Source organism: Primulina eburnea, chromosome 8 (genome assembly GCF_022965805.1).
Source record: "Primulina eburnea isolate SZY01 chromosome 8, ASM2296580v1, whole genome shotgun sequence".
Taxonomy (NCBI): domain Eukaryota; kingdom Viridiplantae; phylum Streptophyta; class Magnoliopsida; order Lamiales; family Gesneriaceae; genus Primulina; species Primulina eburnea.
In genome coordinates this window covers 40,738,287-40,756,234 of record NC_133108.1, presented here as the reverse complement: position 1 = coordinate 40,756,234, position 17,948 = coordinate 40,738,287, and the positions used below count along the sequence as shown (strand labels likewise).

General features: G+C 42.0%; 3 protein-coding genes across 3 annotated transcripts; 1 reads left to right on the top strand and 2 right to left on the bottom strand.

The window, feature by feature from the left end:
• Positions 1-1,060: 1,060 nt before the first annotated feature.
• On the bottom strand, positions 1,061-1,862 carry LOC140839777 (putative phytosulfokines 6). The gene is made up of 3 exons (XM_073206716.1): positions 1,663-1,862; positions 1,499-1,560; positions 1,061-1,370 (listed from the first exon to the last, which is right to left on the bottom strand). The coding sequence occupies exons 1-3, from the start codon at positions 1,751-1,753 to the stop codon at positions 1,260-1,262; spliced, it is 264 nt and encodes an 87-aa protein (XP_073062817.1). The 5' UTR covers positions 1,754-1,862; the 3' UTR covers positions 1,061-1,259.
• Positions 1,863-8,077: 6,215 nt separating this feature from the next.
• On the top strand, positions 8,078-10,553 carry LOC140839776 (uncharacterized). Its single transcript, XM_073206715.1, has 3 exons — positions 8,078-9,114; positions 9,209-9,792; positions 9,879-10,553. The coding sequence occupies exons 1-3, from the start codon at positions 8,184-8,186 to the stop codon at positions 10,395-10,397; spliced, it is 2,034 nt and encodes a 677-aa protein (XP_073062816.1). The 5' UTR covers positions 8,078-8,183; the 3' UTR covers positions 10,398-10,553.
• A 4,923-nt stretch (positions 10,554-15,476) lies between these two features.
• Positions 15,477-17,549, bottom strand: LOC140839274 (uncharacterized). The gene has a single exon (XM_073205913.1). It carries the CDS (start codon positions 17,547-17,549, stop codon positions 15,477-15,479), a length of 2,073 nt encoding a protein of 690 aa, XP_073062014.1.
• Positions 17,550-17,948: the final 399 nt, after the last annotated feature.

Here is a 17,948-nt window from a genome sequence, read left to right as displayed (position 1 = left end):
TGTCACGTGAATATAATCGTTTGTGTAATTTTAGCTATTTATTATCTTATCTTTTACGCTTTTGCCTGCAGTTCCCCTGTAAGACTCTGTCCGTACAAAATATATTGGAACAACCTAATATTTTCTTATACTATTTTATCATATAATTTATATATTAATCAACTTGATGTCTCGTTTCTAGCTTATTTTGTTCTAATTATTAATTATTCTACAATATATATGCAATTTTCCTTCACCATGTTACGATCTAATGCAACGTTTTAACTATACATACATACACATATATATATATATAATTTGTCATTTAATCTCATCTTTCAAACCAAAACCAAAATAGTCATTTATTCGTGTGATAAATAATTATTGAAGCACAACTGATGAAGATGACCAATTTGTCGGGTATGTTTACACGGCAATACAGCTGTTGATCATGGCTATGAAAAATTATTTAAAAATAGTTCGACAGATTATTAGAAAATATATTTATGATTGGTCGGTATTGTTTATCGTAAAATAATAATGAAAAAAATAGTTACGAAATGTGTTAAGTCAACGAATAGTCCACAGAGTTTGAAATTGACCCGTCGTTTTTGTTCTGTCGCCTTTTGTTTCTTTGGTCAGACAAGAGGACACAAAGAAAGAAAGAACCCTTCTGTGCTGCCACCCCATTTTTCGTTATTGGTCCGAATCATCTTTCCAACTTCTACGATAACCCGTGTACAAAATCGAGTCTTTTTTAATCAACTAAAATATTATTTAAAAATCGAAAATAAATGTGCTACTACGTCGGTTTAAATATATGCAATGTTTTATTAATGTTATCATATGAAATATAATATAAAGATTTATATAAGCTCTAAGTCTATTATTAAGATTTTTGTTTATTATTTCAAATTTGTATTCAGTCTCTAAATATTATTTATAATCATCATATAACTTCATTTAAATATAATAATTTCAAATTTTTATACTACATCTCCTTATCTTTTTATAATATTATTTCTATTTGAATATTAAAAAAATTAATTCTAAAAACCGACTTTCCAGATACAATAGTAAATACTATAAGCGCAGAAGAAATATATGAGAACAAGAGTTTACAAATTACCACCTGAATTATGGTCTTAATACAAAGATTTCCTCATCTTCTTTTCTAATCCCTACGCACTAGAAAACTATACCAACACTTGAGAAATTAACTTACCAACAAATCAAACAAGATTTCTATAATTATGTAGCCAAATATATTAATTAAAATCCTATGGTTTTTTATTGCGCTGTGTGTAAATGTAGTCCAGATGAGCTTCAGCGATCATTCTTCTCTTTAAGCACTCCTCATCTTTATCGCCACATTCCTCCATTCCCATCAACTGTTCAAAAAAAAAAAAAAAATTGATGGCTCAGAATTATTCGAGATACACAAAAATATAAATACCCTTTTGTTAATAATACCCAAAAAAAAAAATTTAAAACCAAATAATTAAATAAAGGGCCTTACACTGGAAAAATCATCTTCCAGTGCGCTGCTTTTTTCATTAAGCTTAACCTCTGTTTTATCAACTGTATAAAGAAAGTAGACATGTTGAATTATGATCCAACATAATATATACATAGAAAGAATTCAGGAACTGATAAAAGAAAAGGTAATTATATTAATTGTACCTTGATGTGTGGGGAGAAGGCGAGCAGATGTATGAGAAATGATTAAAAGAATAAATAGTGAAATAACTTTGATTTTTGAGATTTCTTTCATTGTATTTTGTGGAGGAGCGATGGAGAGAAACTGAAGATTGTGTTAAAATAAATGGGTTCTGAGGTAAGAGGGGATTGCGGTGAAATTTATAGGGAGAAATGGAAATTAAATATTAAAATAAAGTGGAGATGGGGAAAATGAAATTAATATGGAAAATTATGTGTATTACTTTTGACCATTGTACGTGTGGAAAGAAATATTTGGCATGATCCACAGATGAGACTTGTTCACATGCAGTAAACATTGGTGAGTATAAAAATAACATTTACTTCTTTTTTAAAAATGACAAAAACTTGTGTAAGACGATTTCATGGGTCGTATTTTGTGAGACAAATATATATCTTATTTGAGACATCCACGAAAAAGTATTACTTTTTATGCTAAAAATATTACTTTTTATTGTGAATATTGGTATGGTTAACCGTCTCACAGATAAATATTTACGAGACCGTCTCACAAAAGACCTACTCTTGAAAAATAATAAATACATAGGTTATTTTAATTGTTTTTTATGTTTAATACTTTTTAGTGAGGAAATTTAGAATTTAACATTATTTTTTTCTTTTGTATTTTTTTTATCGTTATTTGTTTTATAAGATCTCTCGGATTTTTTTTCTTCAAGTTTATCTAATAATATTTATTATTCAATTAAAAAAATATGTTATCTATCCTAAAAAAATTATATACTTTTATGAACAGTTTTCATATTTGTTGGATAAATTATCAAATAAATAATTAGTAAATTAATTCCAAATAAAGGTATTAATTAATTGTAATTTTGAAGTTATCATACTAAAGTAGTTATCTAAGATGCTTTTTCAATTTTCATTATAAGATAGTATAAATTAAATTGATTCAATTATTATTTTTTTGAATTAAATTTTTTTTATTGTTAATATTATAGTAAAATTAAAAATTTGAAATTAAAATGGAGTTTAACAAAATAATTTTTAAGTTGGATAAACAATTTTTTTTTAAAAAAAAATTAGATTTTGTATAATATGGTTATAAAATCATGCCATTATTATGGCAGCACTAGTAGTTTATCTACAGCTTTCATGTATTATGGACATGCTCTTCTCGGGGGAACTTTTTCCAAAAGTAAATTATAAGTTTATTCTTAAAAAACTAGAAAATTAAGTTGTCTTTATTAGTTGTTTTTTTTAAAAAAATTTTTTAACTAATCTATCTAGTTTTAAAAAAAATATATGTCTAATTAAACCTAGACTTTATTTTTCTATAAAAATTTAATGAACAATCCCGAAATCTCATATTATTTAACCACGGAAAAATAAATAAGTAAACTAGGATTAACCACAAAAAAATGTCATAAGAAATAAGGCCTTAATCTATTTACGCTGCATTTGGTTGATAGGGTTAGGAAGGTTTATTTTTTTTAAACCTACCTAATCACTCGTTTGATACGTTTTTTATTTAACCAGGTCAATCCCTCCTATAAATGATTAGGTTATATTAGGTAGGTTAAAATAATACCTCCTTACCCCCTAGGATTATTTATCTCACTCTTAATCCATCCTATTTTTCCAATTTTACCCTTCTTCTAAATCTAAACTCCCCACGACTTCCTTCCACCGATCTCCCACCGCCGCCAGCAACCGCCGACCGCCTACCTCTGTCGCTTCCGCCGCTACCGCTTCTTCCGGCCGACCGCCGTCGCCGATTCCGTCCGACTATCGCCAGCCGCTTCCGGCCGACCGCCGTCAGTCGCCGCTTCCGGCCGACCACCGACCTGCCGCCGACCGTCGGATCGGGCCGTCGCCGGAGTAAAGAAAAAAAGAAAAGAAAAAGACAATTTCGTCATTTTATCAAAACATTCAAAATTATCCCATACTTAAAAATCATACAAAAAATAATACTATTTTATGTCATATATTACATTTCTATCACAATCATTTTCTTTATCATTTACATACTAATCATTAGTTTATTTAATCATTCCAACCAAATGTAACCTTAATATAATCTTCTATTTTGTGGAATGCCAATTGATACACTAGTGTAATTTGATCGAAATTATGATGTTTTTATTTTATACATTTGAGGGTGTTCCATAAAATGATTTGATATTTGAAATGACACTTAAATTATTATTTTTCTTTACAATAATTTTACCAAAAAATGACTGACAGCGAACGACGGTGGTCCAAACCTTGGAAGAAATTGTAATACTGAATCGAGATCACATAACACGACATGGACCTTGTGACTTCGTTCTATTTGTGTGGTTAATGTAAATATTAATTGAATTTCGAATGCTTTCGGCTTATGTTTTAAGAATAGGTCTCTTGTGAGACGGTCTCACAAATCTTTATATGTGAAACGGGCCAACTCTATCGACATTCACAATAAAAAGTAATATTCTTAGCATTAAAAATAATACTTTTTCATGGATGACCCAAATAATAGATTCTTCTCATAAAATACTATCCATGAGACTGTCTCATACAAATTTTTGCCATATTTTAACGACTTAAGTTACGTTATAAATCCATGATGAGTATCATTTCAAAAAGCTCATCTATTAGATATTGTAACTTTCCTAAGTTTATAAATCAATTTTTATTAATTTAATATATCAAATCAGAAATTTATTTTTGAAATCAAATCATTAGCTCGCATAGAATATTTGAAAGACTTTTGACTATAACATTATAAATTTTGTGCTACCAATTTCAGATCTACTAGGGTCAAATAATTTAAAGAAATAAATTCATACAACCAGATAATTATTTGGAACTAATTAATAATTGGGAAGAATTAATTGTCATGTCAATTATTCACAATTTTTTATGACGTATGGACATGCCGTGGTTATTATTTGATGTGTAATGAGTAAATTTTGTGAAAATTTTAATCAAATTTAGAGGTTGAATAAAAATTATGTCTCATGAATGTGAGAATATCTTTTGGCTCTCCACATTTTTGAGCTAATTGAATAGTTTAGACTCTTCATATTGTTGAGTTAATAGGAAGATTAATTGATTTAATTAATCTTGCATGACTCTTGGTGTGCATTTTGGGGCTTATAAATAGTGTGTTCATTTTCTCATTTCAAACATATGAAAATTTTATCTCTTTCAAACACTCTATTGAATTTCATATTGTTATCTTTCCATTTGGCCCCCGTTAAATCTCGTTGATAAAGTAAATGTACGTTTTCAGTTCGTCGTAGTAGTGTTTCGTGCTAAGTCACTTCTGGTAGTTCCGTTATATCCTGGGAAACAGACGTCCGCTGAAACCTCGAAGCACATACCGGAGAGGGCGAATCTGTTTTAAGGAAACTGTACACGCTATAGATCTCGATTTGATTTTGCTTTCTTTTACACAATAGTCATACCGTAAACATCATACTTGTTTCGGTTATTGCTTTATCTCTACAAGTTCGTTTCTACACTACTGTTAGCATTTATTCAAACAAATTTACGGACTAACAAAATAACTTACGAACCATGTCAGTCAAGTTAATCACACTAGACAAATCTTATGTGACAAGTTCATCGAAAATATATAAATATGAAAAATTTCTAATCATTAATCAAATATTTATTTACTGCGCTGACTCATAATTATTTATCATCAATTATTCCTTTTATACGTATCAAGGTGTCGAGCTGTCTTCAACATTTATACCCTCTTGCACGTGCTAATTTTATCTTTTTTTCTTCGTTTTTCAGAGCAACCCACACCGTAAATACAATCTTGTGGCAAAACTAATTTCTATATGGGTGAAAAAATTATTTCACTACTTATTCTTTTTATTTGTAATATTCGAATCCAATATCTAATTTTCAAATATCAAATATCTCGATATTAGAATTTATATATATTGATTTTAAAAAATTCCTCTTTAATTATCTTTTTCTCGATATTAGAATTTATATATATTGATTTTAAAAAATTCCTCTTTAATTATCTTTTTCCATCTCTAAGTTATTCTTAAACTATTCACTCCATTTTTAGTTTCCTTTTAACTCCAGATATAAAGAGATAAGATCTGTACTAATTACCGAGCGATGGTGTAAAAAATTCAGAAGATTAACTTTTTCAAAACATTCTTTTATCTTTTGATTATATTTGTTCGATAAATAAAATCAAGTGAACTTTGGCTATGATTTGATATTTTGATTTGATTGAAGAAACAAAAAAAAAAAATTATTTAATGGAAAGTCAAAGCAAAAGGTGAATGAAAATCATATCCTTCATGCACAGTGACAGTGTATGGAAAACGAGTGGAATTTAAGCTGATATTAATTCAATTTTTTCGTCAATTGACAATAAGAATAAAAATGATTCATCATAACATAGTTTAATTTTAATTTATTCCCTGTGAATCTAAATCCATTTATTTTTTATCGGTAAAAATGTAAATTTTATAGAGTAAAAATTGCATGAGACGGTCTTACAAGTCGTATTTTATTAGACGAATATCTTATTTGGGTCATAATGAAAAAATATTACTTTTTATACTAAGAGTGTTACTTTTTATTTTAAATATCGATAGTGTTGACTCGTTTCACAAATAAAGATTCATGATATCGTCTCACAAAAAACATACTCATTTTATAGATCACAATAGTTTAAACATATAAATACTTCGTATATACCCAAGCTGTCATTGTTTACTACTAATATTCCTAATTTTTAATTTGTGAAAATACTGAGTGATACTCACGGGAAATTTAGGGTCCGCTCCCAGCAAGTGTCACTAATCCAGACGCGGGTTTGGAAATTACCCTGAGCCTGAAATAACAAAGAAGATAGTTAAGAGGGGGCCAGGAGGGTGTCCTGGCGTAGCCCCTCCGACGCTCAAGTCAGTGACTGAGGATATATGGGGGGAGCAGCTAAGGGTGCTGCTGAAAACAATATAGTGAATGAATAAACTGAACACCCAAACCTGGTATTTATAGGAGAATACCTGGGCCCTTAGTGGGCCTGTCTTCCATTTGGGCTAGGGCCCTTGGGGGGCTTATTTTCCACTTGGGCTAGGGATGAGCCAGGGAGAATAGGGCCTTTGCTGGGCCTGTCTTCCATAATGGGGCCGTAAGATGGGCCTGTCTTCCATGGGGTATCACCAGTCTCCCCCTCCCAAGTCGAACTGAATCGTAGGTTCAAAGTTCGATTAGTTGTGTTGTCCTTGGTTTATCGGCGATGAGGACGGACCGTGACAGAAAAATTAATTTTGTTTGCCGTTAACGAATGATGTTCACCGCTAACACGGGGATCGACCTGCCCGGTCAGGTCGCGGGGATCGACCTGCCCGGTCAGGTCGTGGGGGTGTGGGGGCAACGCCCCCATAATTTTTTCAGAAACAACCACTCGCAAGGGTGAGGGCGTGCATTTTCTTTCTGCCGTTCTCGTCAGTCTCCAAAAATTTGGAAGCAAATTAAATCATATCGCAAATTAAATCATATCGCAATCTTGCTCTGAAAGGAAAGATATCAAATCGCAATCCTGCTCCAAGTGAAAGATATCAAATCGCAATCCTGTTCAGGAAGAAAAGATTTGGTCCTTGGCTTTCTTTATAAATAGGACTTCTCTCTCACTTTATTACTACTATTCCCCCTCAGAATTCCCTTCACGCTTCATTCTACAAATTTTCTTCGCCTAGTAACCACGCGTCTTCGCTCGGCTGCACCTAGTTCCGCCCTTGCCCTCGCGCGACATCACCCTCGCCGACCACCGCCCATCACTCTCGCCCCACCACCGCCCAACGCCTCGCCCAAACACCCAGTCTCGCCAACCACCGCCCATCGCCTCGCCCTCCTGCCCCAGCATCTCGCCCAACAGCGCCTCACCTTCGCCTCACAGCCCCGCCGAGAGATCGCAGTCTCGCCCAAACTCTCGCCCAACCACCGCCCAGTGCCTCGCCCTCCTGCCCCAGCATCTCGCCCAAACTCTCGCCCAACCACCGCCCAGTGCCTCGCCCTCCTGCCCCAGCATCTCGCCCAAACTCTCGCCCAACCACCGCCCAGCGCCTCGCCCCAACACCCAGTCTCGCCCACACTCTCGCCCAACCACCGCCCAGCGCCTCACCCTCCTGCCCTCGCCTCACACGCCCGCGTCTCGCCCACAGCGCCCGAGCGCTCTCGCCCCACAGCGCCCGAGTCTCGCCCAGCAGCGCCCGAGCGCTCTCGCCCCACCGCGCCCGAGTCTCGCCCAAGAGCGCTCGGCGTCTCGCCCAACAGCTCTCGCCCCACACGCCCGAGTCCCGCCCAGCAGCTCTCGCCCCGCACGCCCGCGTCTCGCCCACAGCGCCCGAGCGCTCTCGCCCCACAGCGCCCGAGTCTCGCCCAAGAGCGCTCGTCCCGCACGCGTCTCGCCCAGCAGCTCTCGGTCTTGTCCCTTGTGTACCTTTCCACGCTACGTCGGGGTTAGTCTTCTTTTTTATTTGCTCAGTTGTCCTTAGAAAATGTCTTCCTATGCTGCCGAGTTTAGTTCTTCGAGCAATTCCGAGTCTGATTCCGCGAGTAATTCTGAGTCTACTTCCGCGAGCGGTTCTGAGTCTACTTCCGCGAGTAATTCTGAGTCTACTTCCGCGAGCGGTTCCAAGAGGTCTAGCGAGTCTAGGAATTCCTTAGAAGATCCTGAATTTACCCCTGAGGTAGAAGTCGTCACTCATAGCCGCCCTGGTAAGGAGATTCGCCATGTAACCCAACAAATGAACATATCTAATGCAGACAACTTGTGGTATGGTCATCTGTCATCCCACATCCCTTTCGGTAGCGAACCCAAAATTAGGACTATGTGGCATATTCCCTCTTCTCACCAGATCATAATTCCTACCCCCGACGACCGTCCCTATTTAGCTCCCAAGGGTTGTTACACATTCTTCCAGCACCATTTCGATGCCGGTCTGCGCTTTCCACTAGATGATTTCCTTCAGAAGCTGAGCAATTATTATAAGATGCATTTAGGTTTACTCACTCCCAATGCTCTCCGCTCAATATGCTGCCTCATCGTGTTATTCCGGGCTTTAGATCTTCCTTTAAGTTGCACTACCTTCTCCTACTTCCTTGTCTTAGCTAAGTCAAAAGAGGGACCTTTCTATGTGATTTCCCGGTCTAACCGCAAGCTTTTCGATGGGGCTCCTAGTCATGTGAAGGACTGGAAAAAATACTTTTTCTTTATCCAGCCACCGGAAGAACTGACTTGTTCCACTGATTGGTGCCCTAACTTCACTAAGCCTGAGCTTTCAAAGGATTATAAGAAAGATAAGGATTATCTACACATAATGAGTGTATTAGGAGACCGATGCTTTAGCATCCCCCAACTTCTATCTGAAGATCTCCTGTGCCACGTCGGGTTAAGTCCCGCGAAAATTAAGCTGAAGGAGGATGCTGGTAGATATTCTCGCCCTTTCATACTTCTTGTTTTTCTTTCGTTTGTTATGTTACTTGATAACATTCTCATTTGGTTCTTTGTCTCTGCTTGCAGGTACTAGAGTCATGAACGCCCTATTTCTCCGTGAGCTCTCCAAGACAAAGGCCGGGGGTTCCTCATCAGCACCCCAGAAGTCCATTACCCCGACAGTCACGGCGGGCACAAAAAGAGATTGTTCTGTCGCTGAGAAAAAGAAAACAGGTTCCTGCTCTACTACTGCGCAGAAGTCCGCTAGCTCCCCTACTGCTGCTGTGAAGAAGAAGAAGACGGGCTCCTCCTCGTCTGCCCCAAAGCGAGCCTCCTCTCCACCTCCTCGCGCCAAGTCCCCTCTTCCGTCCGGTAAACAAAAGGTGTCTGTTGATCCTAGCCCGTCAGTCCCCCATCATGGTAAACGCAAGATTTCAGAGATCTCAGTAGTGTCGGTCTCTTCTCCAGAAGGATCTGAGTCCGATGAGGAGCCCCCTCCTGCATCAGGGGTACATCCTCTATACACATCAGCTACAGCCATTGTGGGGCGAGGTCCTACTCAGCTGGCTCAAAAGATAATGTATCAGCTTCCTTCCGAAGCGGATGCAGCATTCATTAATTCACTGGGGTGGTCTGACCTCACTCGCCGGACATGCAGCAGCATCACTGAGGTATATTTCTCTTTCTATTCTTTAGATTAATGTCTAATACATGTATGATTTACTTGTCATCTTTTCACTCTTGTCTATTTATCCAGGGCATGATGTACATAGGGGAGTTGGTGGAGCGTGCCAACGCCACTCGATCTACTGCCTGCCAAGACTTGCGCGAGGGCATGGCTCTTCGTGAACAGCTCCAAGCTACTATCGATGAGATGAAAGCGACACACGCTAAGGAGCTTTCGGAGTCCCAAGCTCGGGGTGACGAGTTTCTGAAGGAAAAACAAGAGCTTCTGAAAGAGAAACACGAGCTCCAGCGACTGACAGAAGACCAAGCTAAAGACATCCAGAAGTTAAAGACAGATTTAAAGGATTCACAAGCTGAGCTCGAAGATGCCAAGGTGCGACACGCTGCAGAAGTTTCCTCCTTCAAAGAGGAATTTCTCAAATCCGAAGAATTTGTCGAGATCTGTGGCCCGAAAGCTTTTCACTACCTGGGGGTGGGCTTCGAGGGTGCAGTCGGCCTTTTCCATGCTCAGGGCTATCCTCCGCCAGGCGCCCCTACTGACTTTATCGACTTCGAGAGCTTCATATCGAGTCTCCCCCCCGATTCCTAGATTGAGCTCCTTTATTTATGTTATTTTCTGCATTATTTTATTTTCCATAGGATTATGCGACTTTTGGGACGTTTACATTTGGCTATTTCCTTTTGCGCACTTTTGACATGTACGAACTCGTTTTGTTTATGCAACCTTGGGTATTTTGCATTTGAATTTACTGCTTCTCATGAGTTTGTCTCTGATACTATTAACCCGCTAGGGCAAATAAAATCTCCACCCTCTAACTCATCTGCTAAGTGACATCCCAACAGGAAAATAAAATTTTAACGTCACCACACTCTAACTCCTCTGCTAGGTGACACCTGAGCAGGAAAATAAAATTTAACACCCTCACCCTCTAACTCCTCTACTAGGTGATGCCTTAGTAGGAGAATAAAAATCCACACCCTCACCCTCTAACTCCTCTGCTAGGCGACACCTTAGCAGGAAAATAAAAATCAACACCCTCACCCTCTAACTCCTCTGCTAGGTGACACCTTAGCAGGAAAAATAGAAATTCAACGCCCCAACCCTCTAACTCCTCTGCTAGGGGACACCTTAGCAGGAAAAATAGAAATCCAATGCCCCAACCCTCTAACTCCTCTGCTAGGTGACACCTTAGCAGGAAAATAAAAATCAACACCCTCACCCTCTAACTCCTCTACTAGGCGATGCCTTAGCAGGAAAAATAGAAATTCAACGCCCCAACCCTCTAACTCCTCTGCTAGGGGACACCTTAGCAGGAAAAATAGAAATCAACGCCCCAACCCTCTAACTCCTCTGCTAGGTGACACCTTAGCAGGAAAATAAAAATCAACACCCTCACCCTCTAACTCCTCTACTAGGCGATGCCTTAGGAGGAAAATAAAAATTCAACGCCCCAGCCCTCTAACTCCTCTGCTAGGTGACACCTTAGCAGGAAAATAAAAATCAACACCCTCACCCTCTAACTCCTCTACTAGGCGATGCCTTAGGAGGAAAATAAAAATTCAACGCCCCAGCCCTCTAACTCCTCTGCTAGGTGACACCTTAGCAGGAAAATAAAAATCAACACACTCTACCCTTTAACTCCTCTACTAGGCGATGCCTTAGTAGGAAAATAAAAATTCAACGCCCCAGCCCTCTAACTCCTCTGCTAGGTGACACCTTAGCAGGAAAAATAGAAATTCAATGCCCCAGCCCTCTAACTCCTCTGCTAGGTGACACCTTAGCAGGAAAATAAAAATCAACACCCTCACCCTCTAACTCCTCTACTAGGCGATGCCTTAGTAGGAAAATAAAAATTCAACGCCCCAGCCCTCTAACTCCTCTGCTAGGTGACACCTTAACAGGAAAATAAAAATCAACACACTCTACCCTCTAACTCCTCTACTAGGCGATGCCTTAGTAGGAAAATAAAAATTCAACGCCCCAGCCCTCTAACTCCTCTGCTAGGTGACACCTTAGCAGGAAAATAAAAATCAACACCCTCACCCTCTAACTCCTCTACTAGGCGATGCCTTAGTAGGAAAATAAAGATTCAACACTTCCACCCTCGAATTCCTCTGCTAGGCGATGCCTTAGCAGAAAAATAAAATTTCAACGTTCCCACCCTCTAACTCCTCTGCTGGGCGATGCCTTAGCAGGAAAATAAAATTTCAACCTCATCTCCCTCTAGCTCCTCTACTAGGCGATGCCTTAGCAGGAAAACGAAAATTCAACACGTCACCCTCTAACTCCTCTACTAGGCGATGCCTTAGTAGGAAAATAAAGATTCAACACTTCCACCCTCGAACCCCTCTACTAGGCGATGCCTTAGTAGGAAAATAGAATTATTTTATCACTCTCACAATATAACAACATTCATGAACTAAAGGGAAGAACTTGATTTTATTGAATTCCAATAGATTACATAGGAAAATTCAGGAAATAAAATACATCAATGACAGAATCAAGAATAATATTTTTTGAGGTGATAAGCATTCCAAGGCCTTTTCAAAGCTTTGCCTTGCGTATTCTCCAAGTAATAGGCTCCAGAGCTCAGTCTCTCGACCACCTTGAAGGGACCCTCCCACTTTGGGTCCAGTTTTCCCCTCTGCTCTTCTTGCACCTTCCTTAGGACCAAATCACCCACTTGAAAGTTTCTCTGCACGACTCTCCGATTATAAGACTGTGCAATGCGGTTCTTATAGGCTTCCAGTTGAATGCTGGCAGACTCTCTCTTTCCCTCCAATAGATCAAGGTCAGTAGCACGTCTTGCACCATTATCCTCGTCATAAAGCATCACCCTTGCCGATTCCAACCCGACCTCAGCCGGGAGCACTGCTTCAGTACCATAAACCAAACCGAAAGGAGTTTCTTTGGTTCCTTCTCTCGGAGTGGTTCGGTATGCCCATAAGACACTTGGTAGCTCATCCACCCAATTGCCTTTAGCTTTGCCCAGTCGAACTTTCAGACCCTGCACCAGCGTCCGATTAGTCACCTCTACCTGGCCATTACTCTGCGGGTAAGCTACAGAGGTAAAGACCTGTTGGATCTTCATCCCATTACACCAAGCTTGGATCTTGGCCCCTTGGAACTGTCTCCCATTATCGGATATCAGTCTCCTGGGTACCCCGTATCTGCATACTATATTCTTCCACAAGAACTTCATGACGTCATTCTCAGTGATTCTGGCCAACGGTTCTGCCTCCACCCATTTGGAGAAATAGTCAACCGCTACCAAAAGAAATTTCTTCTGAGCAGGAGCTGTAGGAAAAGGTCCCACAATATCCATTCCCCACTGGTCAAAAGGACATGCGGCCGTGACAGTCTTCATCATGGCCGCTGGCCGGTGATGCAATCGGGCATGACGTTGACAACTATCACAAGACATCACTAACTCTTGAGCATCATACAGTATCGAGGGCCAAGAATAACCGGCGAGCATCACTTTCCTCGCCAATGCATAAGCCCCTAGATGATTTCCACAACATCCCTCGTGAACCTCTCGGAGCACATAATCAGCCTCGGTATAACTCAAACATCGAAGAAGCGGTCCTGCAAAAGATGTTTTAAACAACACATCTCCGACCATCACATAACGGGAACATTTCATCTTCAACTTACGAGCTTCGCGAGGGTCATCGGGAAGCTTTCCTTCTTTCAAATAATCAGTTATTGCGGTTCTCCAATCCTCCTCCTCCTGTTCAACTGCGGGTGAACTCGTTTGAGGTGTGAGTTCAATTTGAAATACCACATCTCTAGTCTTCCAACTCCCCATTGTCCCAGCCATTTTGGCTAGAGTGTCTGCCTTCTCATTTTCTCTCCTGGGAATCTGTTCAAATGTAATCTCCGTGAATTTCTCTCTGACTCTGTCCACTTCTTGAGCATACTCAATAAGTTTCTCATCTTTCACATCATACATTCCCTTCATCTGTTGCGCTACCAACTGTGAGTCAGAAAAAATAAGTACCCGGGTAGCTCCTACATTTCTGGCTGCTCGCAGTCCCGCCAACACAGCCTCATATTCTGCCTCATTGTTGGATGCTCGAAAGTCCAACCTAACTGCCAACTTCACTTCCTCCCCAGCTGGTGAAATCAGTACCACTCCTACCCCGCTCCCCTCTTTAGAAGATGAACCATCAACATATACTTTCCAAGGGTCCTCATTTTCAAGATGCACAGTCTCAGCTAGAAAATCAGCTAAGGCTTGTGCTTTGATAGATGTTCTTGGCTCATACTGGATGTCATACTCCCCTAGCTCAGTGGTCCACTTGATCAAGCGGCCAGACATATCCGAATGAGTTAGAATTCTGCCCAATGGGCTGTTCGTGAGCACCACAATCGGATGAGATAAGAAGTAAGGCCTCAAGCGTCTGGCTGTCATTACCAAAGCCAAAGCCAATTTTTCCAACCCGGAGTATCGGATCTCGGCTCCTTTGAGAGCATGCGAAACATAATACACCGGCTGCTGAACCGATCCATCCAGCTTAACAAGGACTGAACTCACAGCCCCTTCAGTGGCAGATAAATATACCCATAAAGGCTCACCCGTTGCCGGTTTGGCCAGGACGGGAAGCTCGGCCAGGTACTCCTTCAATTCTGTGAAAGCCTTCTCACAATCCGGCCCCCATTCAAATTTTTTTGCTTTTCGCAAGGTCCGGAAGAAAGGTAAGCTCCTGTGGGCGGACCTTGAGATAAAACGTGCCAGCGCAGCAATCCTCCCTGTCAACTGCTGAACATCTTTGGGCCCCCGAGGGGAGACCATACTCTGGATGGCTTGAACTTTCTCGGGGTTAGCCTCAATCCCCCTCTCTGTCACCATATAGCCCAGAAACTTCCCACTCTTCACCCCAAATATACACTTTTGAGGGTTCAGCTTCAGCCCATATGACCTGAGGGTGGAAAATGTCTCCACTAGGTCAGGTATGAGCAGGGTCGAATCCTTAGACTTTACCATGATGTCATCCACATACACTTCCACATTCCTCCCCACCTGCTTAGAAAAGACTTTATCCATCAACCGCTGATACGTGGCTCCAGCATTTTTGAGTCCGAAGGGCATGACCACGTAACAGAAAGTTCCTTCAGAGGTAATGAAACTTACTTTATCTTGATCCTCCACGGCCAAGGGGATTTGATGGTACCCCTGATAAGCATCCAGCATGCACAAATACTGATGTCCGGCTGTGGAGTCCACCAACTGATCTATCCGCGGCAAGGGATAACAATCTTTAGGACATGCCTTGTTGAGATCTCTGAAGTCCACACACATCCTCCATTTTCCTGAACTTTTCGGAACAAGAACGACATTCGAGAGCCAAGTAGGAAATTGTACCTCTCGAATGTGCCCGGCACTGAGCAACTCTCCCACCTCCTTTTTTATAACTATATCTTTCTCGGGCCCGAAGTGTCTTTTCTTCTGTTTCACGGGACGAGAATTCGGTAAGATGTTTAACCGATGTTCTGCTACCTCTGGACTCGTCCCTGTGAGCTCTTGGGCAGACCAAGCGAACCTGTTGAGATTAGCTTGTAAACAAGTAATAAGTTTTTCCCTTACCTCTGGGTCAAGGTCAGGGGCTATTCTTAGAGTTTTCTTGTCAGGCCCCAATGTCACGATCTCCGGCTTCTCATCCATCACCTCATGAACCTCCTCCTTACCACGGGCAACCCACTTCGCCCCTTTCTAATCATATTGACCTCCACACGTGCCCTCTTCCCCTCTTCTTTCACTATCCCCTCATAACATCGACGAGCGACTTTCTGGTCCCCACATAAGACTCCAACCTCCCTCCCTACAGGAAACTTCAACTTCTGATGATAGGTGGACGCTACAGCTCTGAAATCCTTGAGGGCTGGTCGCCCAAGAATTCCATTGTAAGCGGATGGGGTGTCCACCACAGTAAAGGTTGTCATCTTCGTTACCCGCCGAGGCTCATGTCCCAAAGATAGAGGAAGGACAATTTGACCGAGCGGCGGGATGGCATGTCCTGCAAATCCATATAGAGGAGTGGAGATTGGCTCGAACTCAAATCCATCCACATTCATCTGATCCAGGGTGCTCTTGAACAGGATATTAACAGAGCTTCCATTATCAATAAAAATTCGTGCCACATCGTAATTGGCAACGGTGGCTGTCACCACCAAGGCATCATTATGAGGAGCCACAACGCCTCGGAGGTCATCCGGTCCAAAACTGATGACAGGATCCTGGGGTAAGTTTGCACTCCTCGATATTTCAAAATTCTCCAACCTCCTCCCATGCGCCTTCCGCGCTCGCCCGGAATCCCCATCAGTAGCACCCCCCGAGATCATATGAATCATTCCTCTTGTGGGGTGGTTATCTCCATCTGCTCTCCTCCTCGGTTCGACAGGTTCCCGAGGAGCATCCTGACCCCGCCCTTCTCTTCTCGGCTCTTCGATCCTTTGATGTATCCATGGAGGGCCTCGACCCCGCCTAGAAGATGGGCGAGATCTCAGTTCACTCCTGGACGAGGATCCTTCTTGTCTACCCTGCGGCGGAGGTCGAGCATTGCTCTCAACCCTCTGCGACTTCTCCCCTCTCTCCCCCGACTCCCTCACCTCCATCACCTTATCCCGACTCCTATTCATAGGAACATGTGATGAGAATTGTCCTCTACCTTTGGTTCTGTCCTCATCTCTTTCCCCTGCACCCCTCTTTTTTCCACCTCTCTCGGCTCCCTCCACCCTACTTCCTCCGGGCCGGTTTTCCATCCTCCTGTATCGTTGAGCATCCTCCAAGTTTACATATTTCTCCGCCCGAGCTAACAAGTCATCATAGCTCGACGGAGGCTTCTTGACCAGCGATTTGAAGAATTCTCCCCCCCTCAGCCCTTGGGTAAAGGCGCTTATCATGATGTCCGGGGTAGCCGCTGGTATTTCTAGTGCTGCAGTGTTGAAGCGCTGGACAAAGTCCCGCAATGTTTCAGCCTCTTGTTGTTTCATCACAAATAGACTCAAATAGTTCTTTTGATGCCTCTTGCTGCTGGCAAATCGGTGCAAGAAGGCTGCAGAGAAATCCTCGAACGACCGTATGGAGTTGGGCTGCAGGGTATTAAACCATTGCTGGGCTGACCTCACCAACGTGCCCAGAAACACCCTGCACCTGACTCCGTCCGAATATTGGTGCAACAGAGCCGCATTCTCAAATCTCCCCAAGTGTTCCTCAGGGTCTGTATGTCCGTCATACTCTCCAACGTTTGATTGTCGGAAATTCGGAGGGAGCCCTTCCTCCAAGATGGCTAGTGAAAAAGGGCTTCCTCTCTTGGGTACCGGCGCCCTGCTTCCCACCTGCTCCCTCAATCTCTGTATCTCCTTCCACATCTCCCCCATCTCACTAATTTCTCCACTCTGAGGTGGTTGCGTCTCTTCAACCCTGCTCTGGTGGACTTCAACATTTTCCTCACGCTCCTGACGATGGGCCCGTTCCCCAGCACTCATAGACTCTTGGTTCCTCCTCATGGCCTCATCTACTGTACGGGCGATGAATTGACCCAACTGTTCCAAGGTCAAGTTTCCCACGTTCTCATTAGGACAGGTTTGCTCAACCCTCGTCTCGTGACGGGGCTGCTCAGTTCTTGTCTCTTGACGAGGTTGTTCCTGCCTCGCCTCAACATGAGACGGTTCGGGTCCCCTCTGAGGACGCGATGACGCTGAGTTAACTCTTCTGCTTCCTCTCTTGCCTACCATCTCTACGTCTCAACTCAGATTGTTCCCACAGACGGCGCCAAGTGATACTCACGGGAAATTTAGGGTCCGCTCCCAGCAAGTGTCACTAATCCAGACGCGGGTTTGGAAATTACCCTGAGCCTGAAATAACAAAGAAGATAGTTAAGAGGGGGCCAGGAGGGTGTCCTGGCGTAGCCCCTCCGACGCTCAAGTCAGTGACTGAGGATATATGGGGGGAGCAGCTAAGGGTGCTGCTGAAAACAATATAGTGAATGAATAAACTGAACACCCAAACCTGGTATTTATAGGAGAATACCTGGGCCCTTAGTGGGCCTGTCTTCCATTTGGGCTAGGGCCCTTGGGGGGCTTATTTTCCACTTGGGCTAGGGATGAGCCAGGGAGAATAGGGCCTTTGCTGGG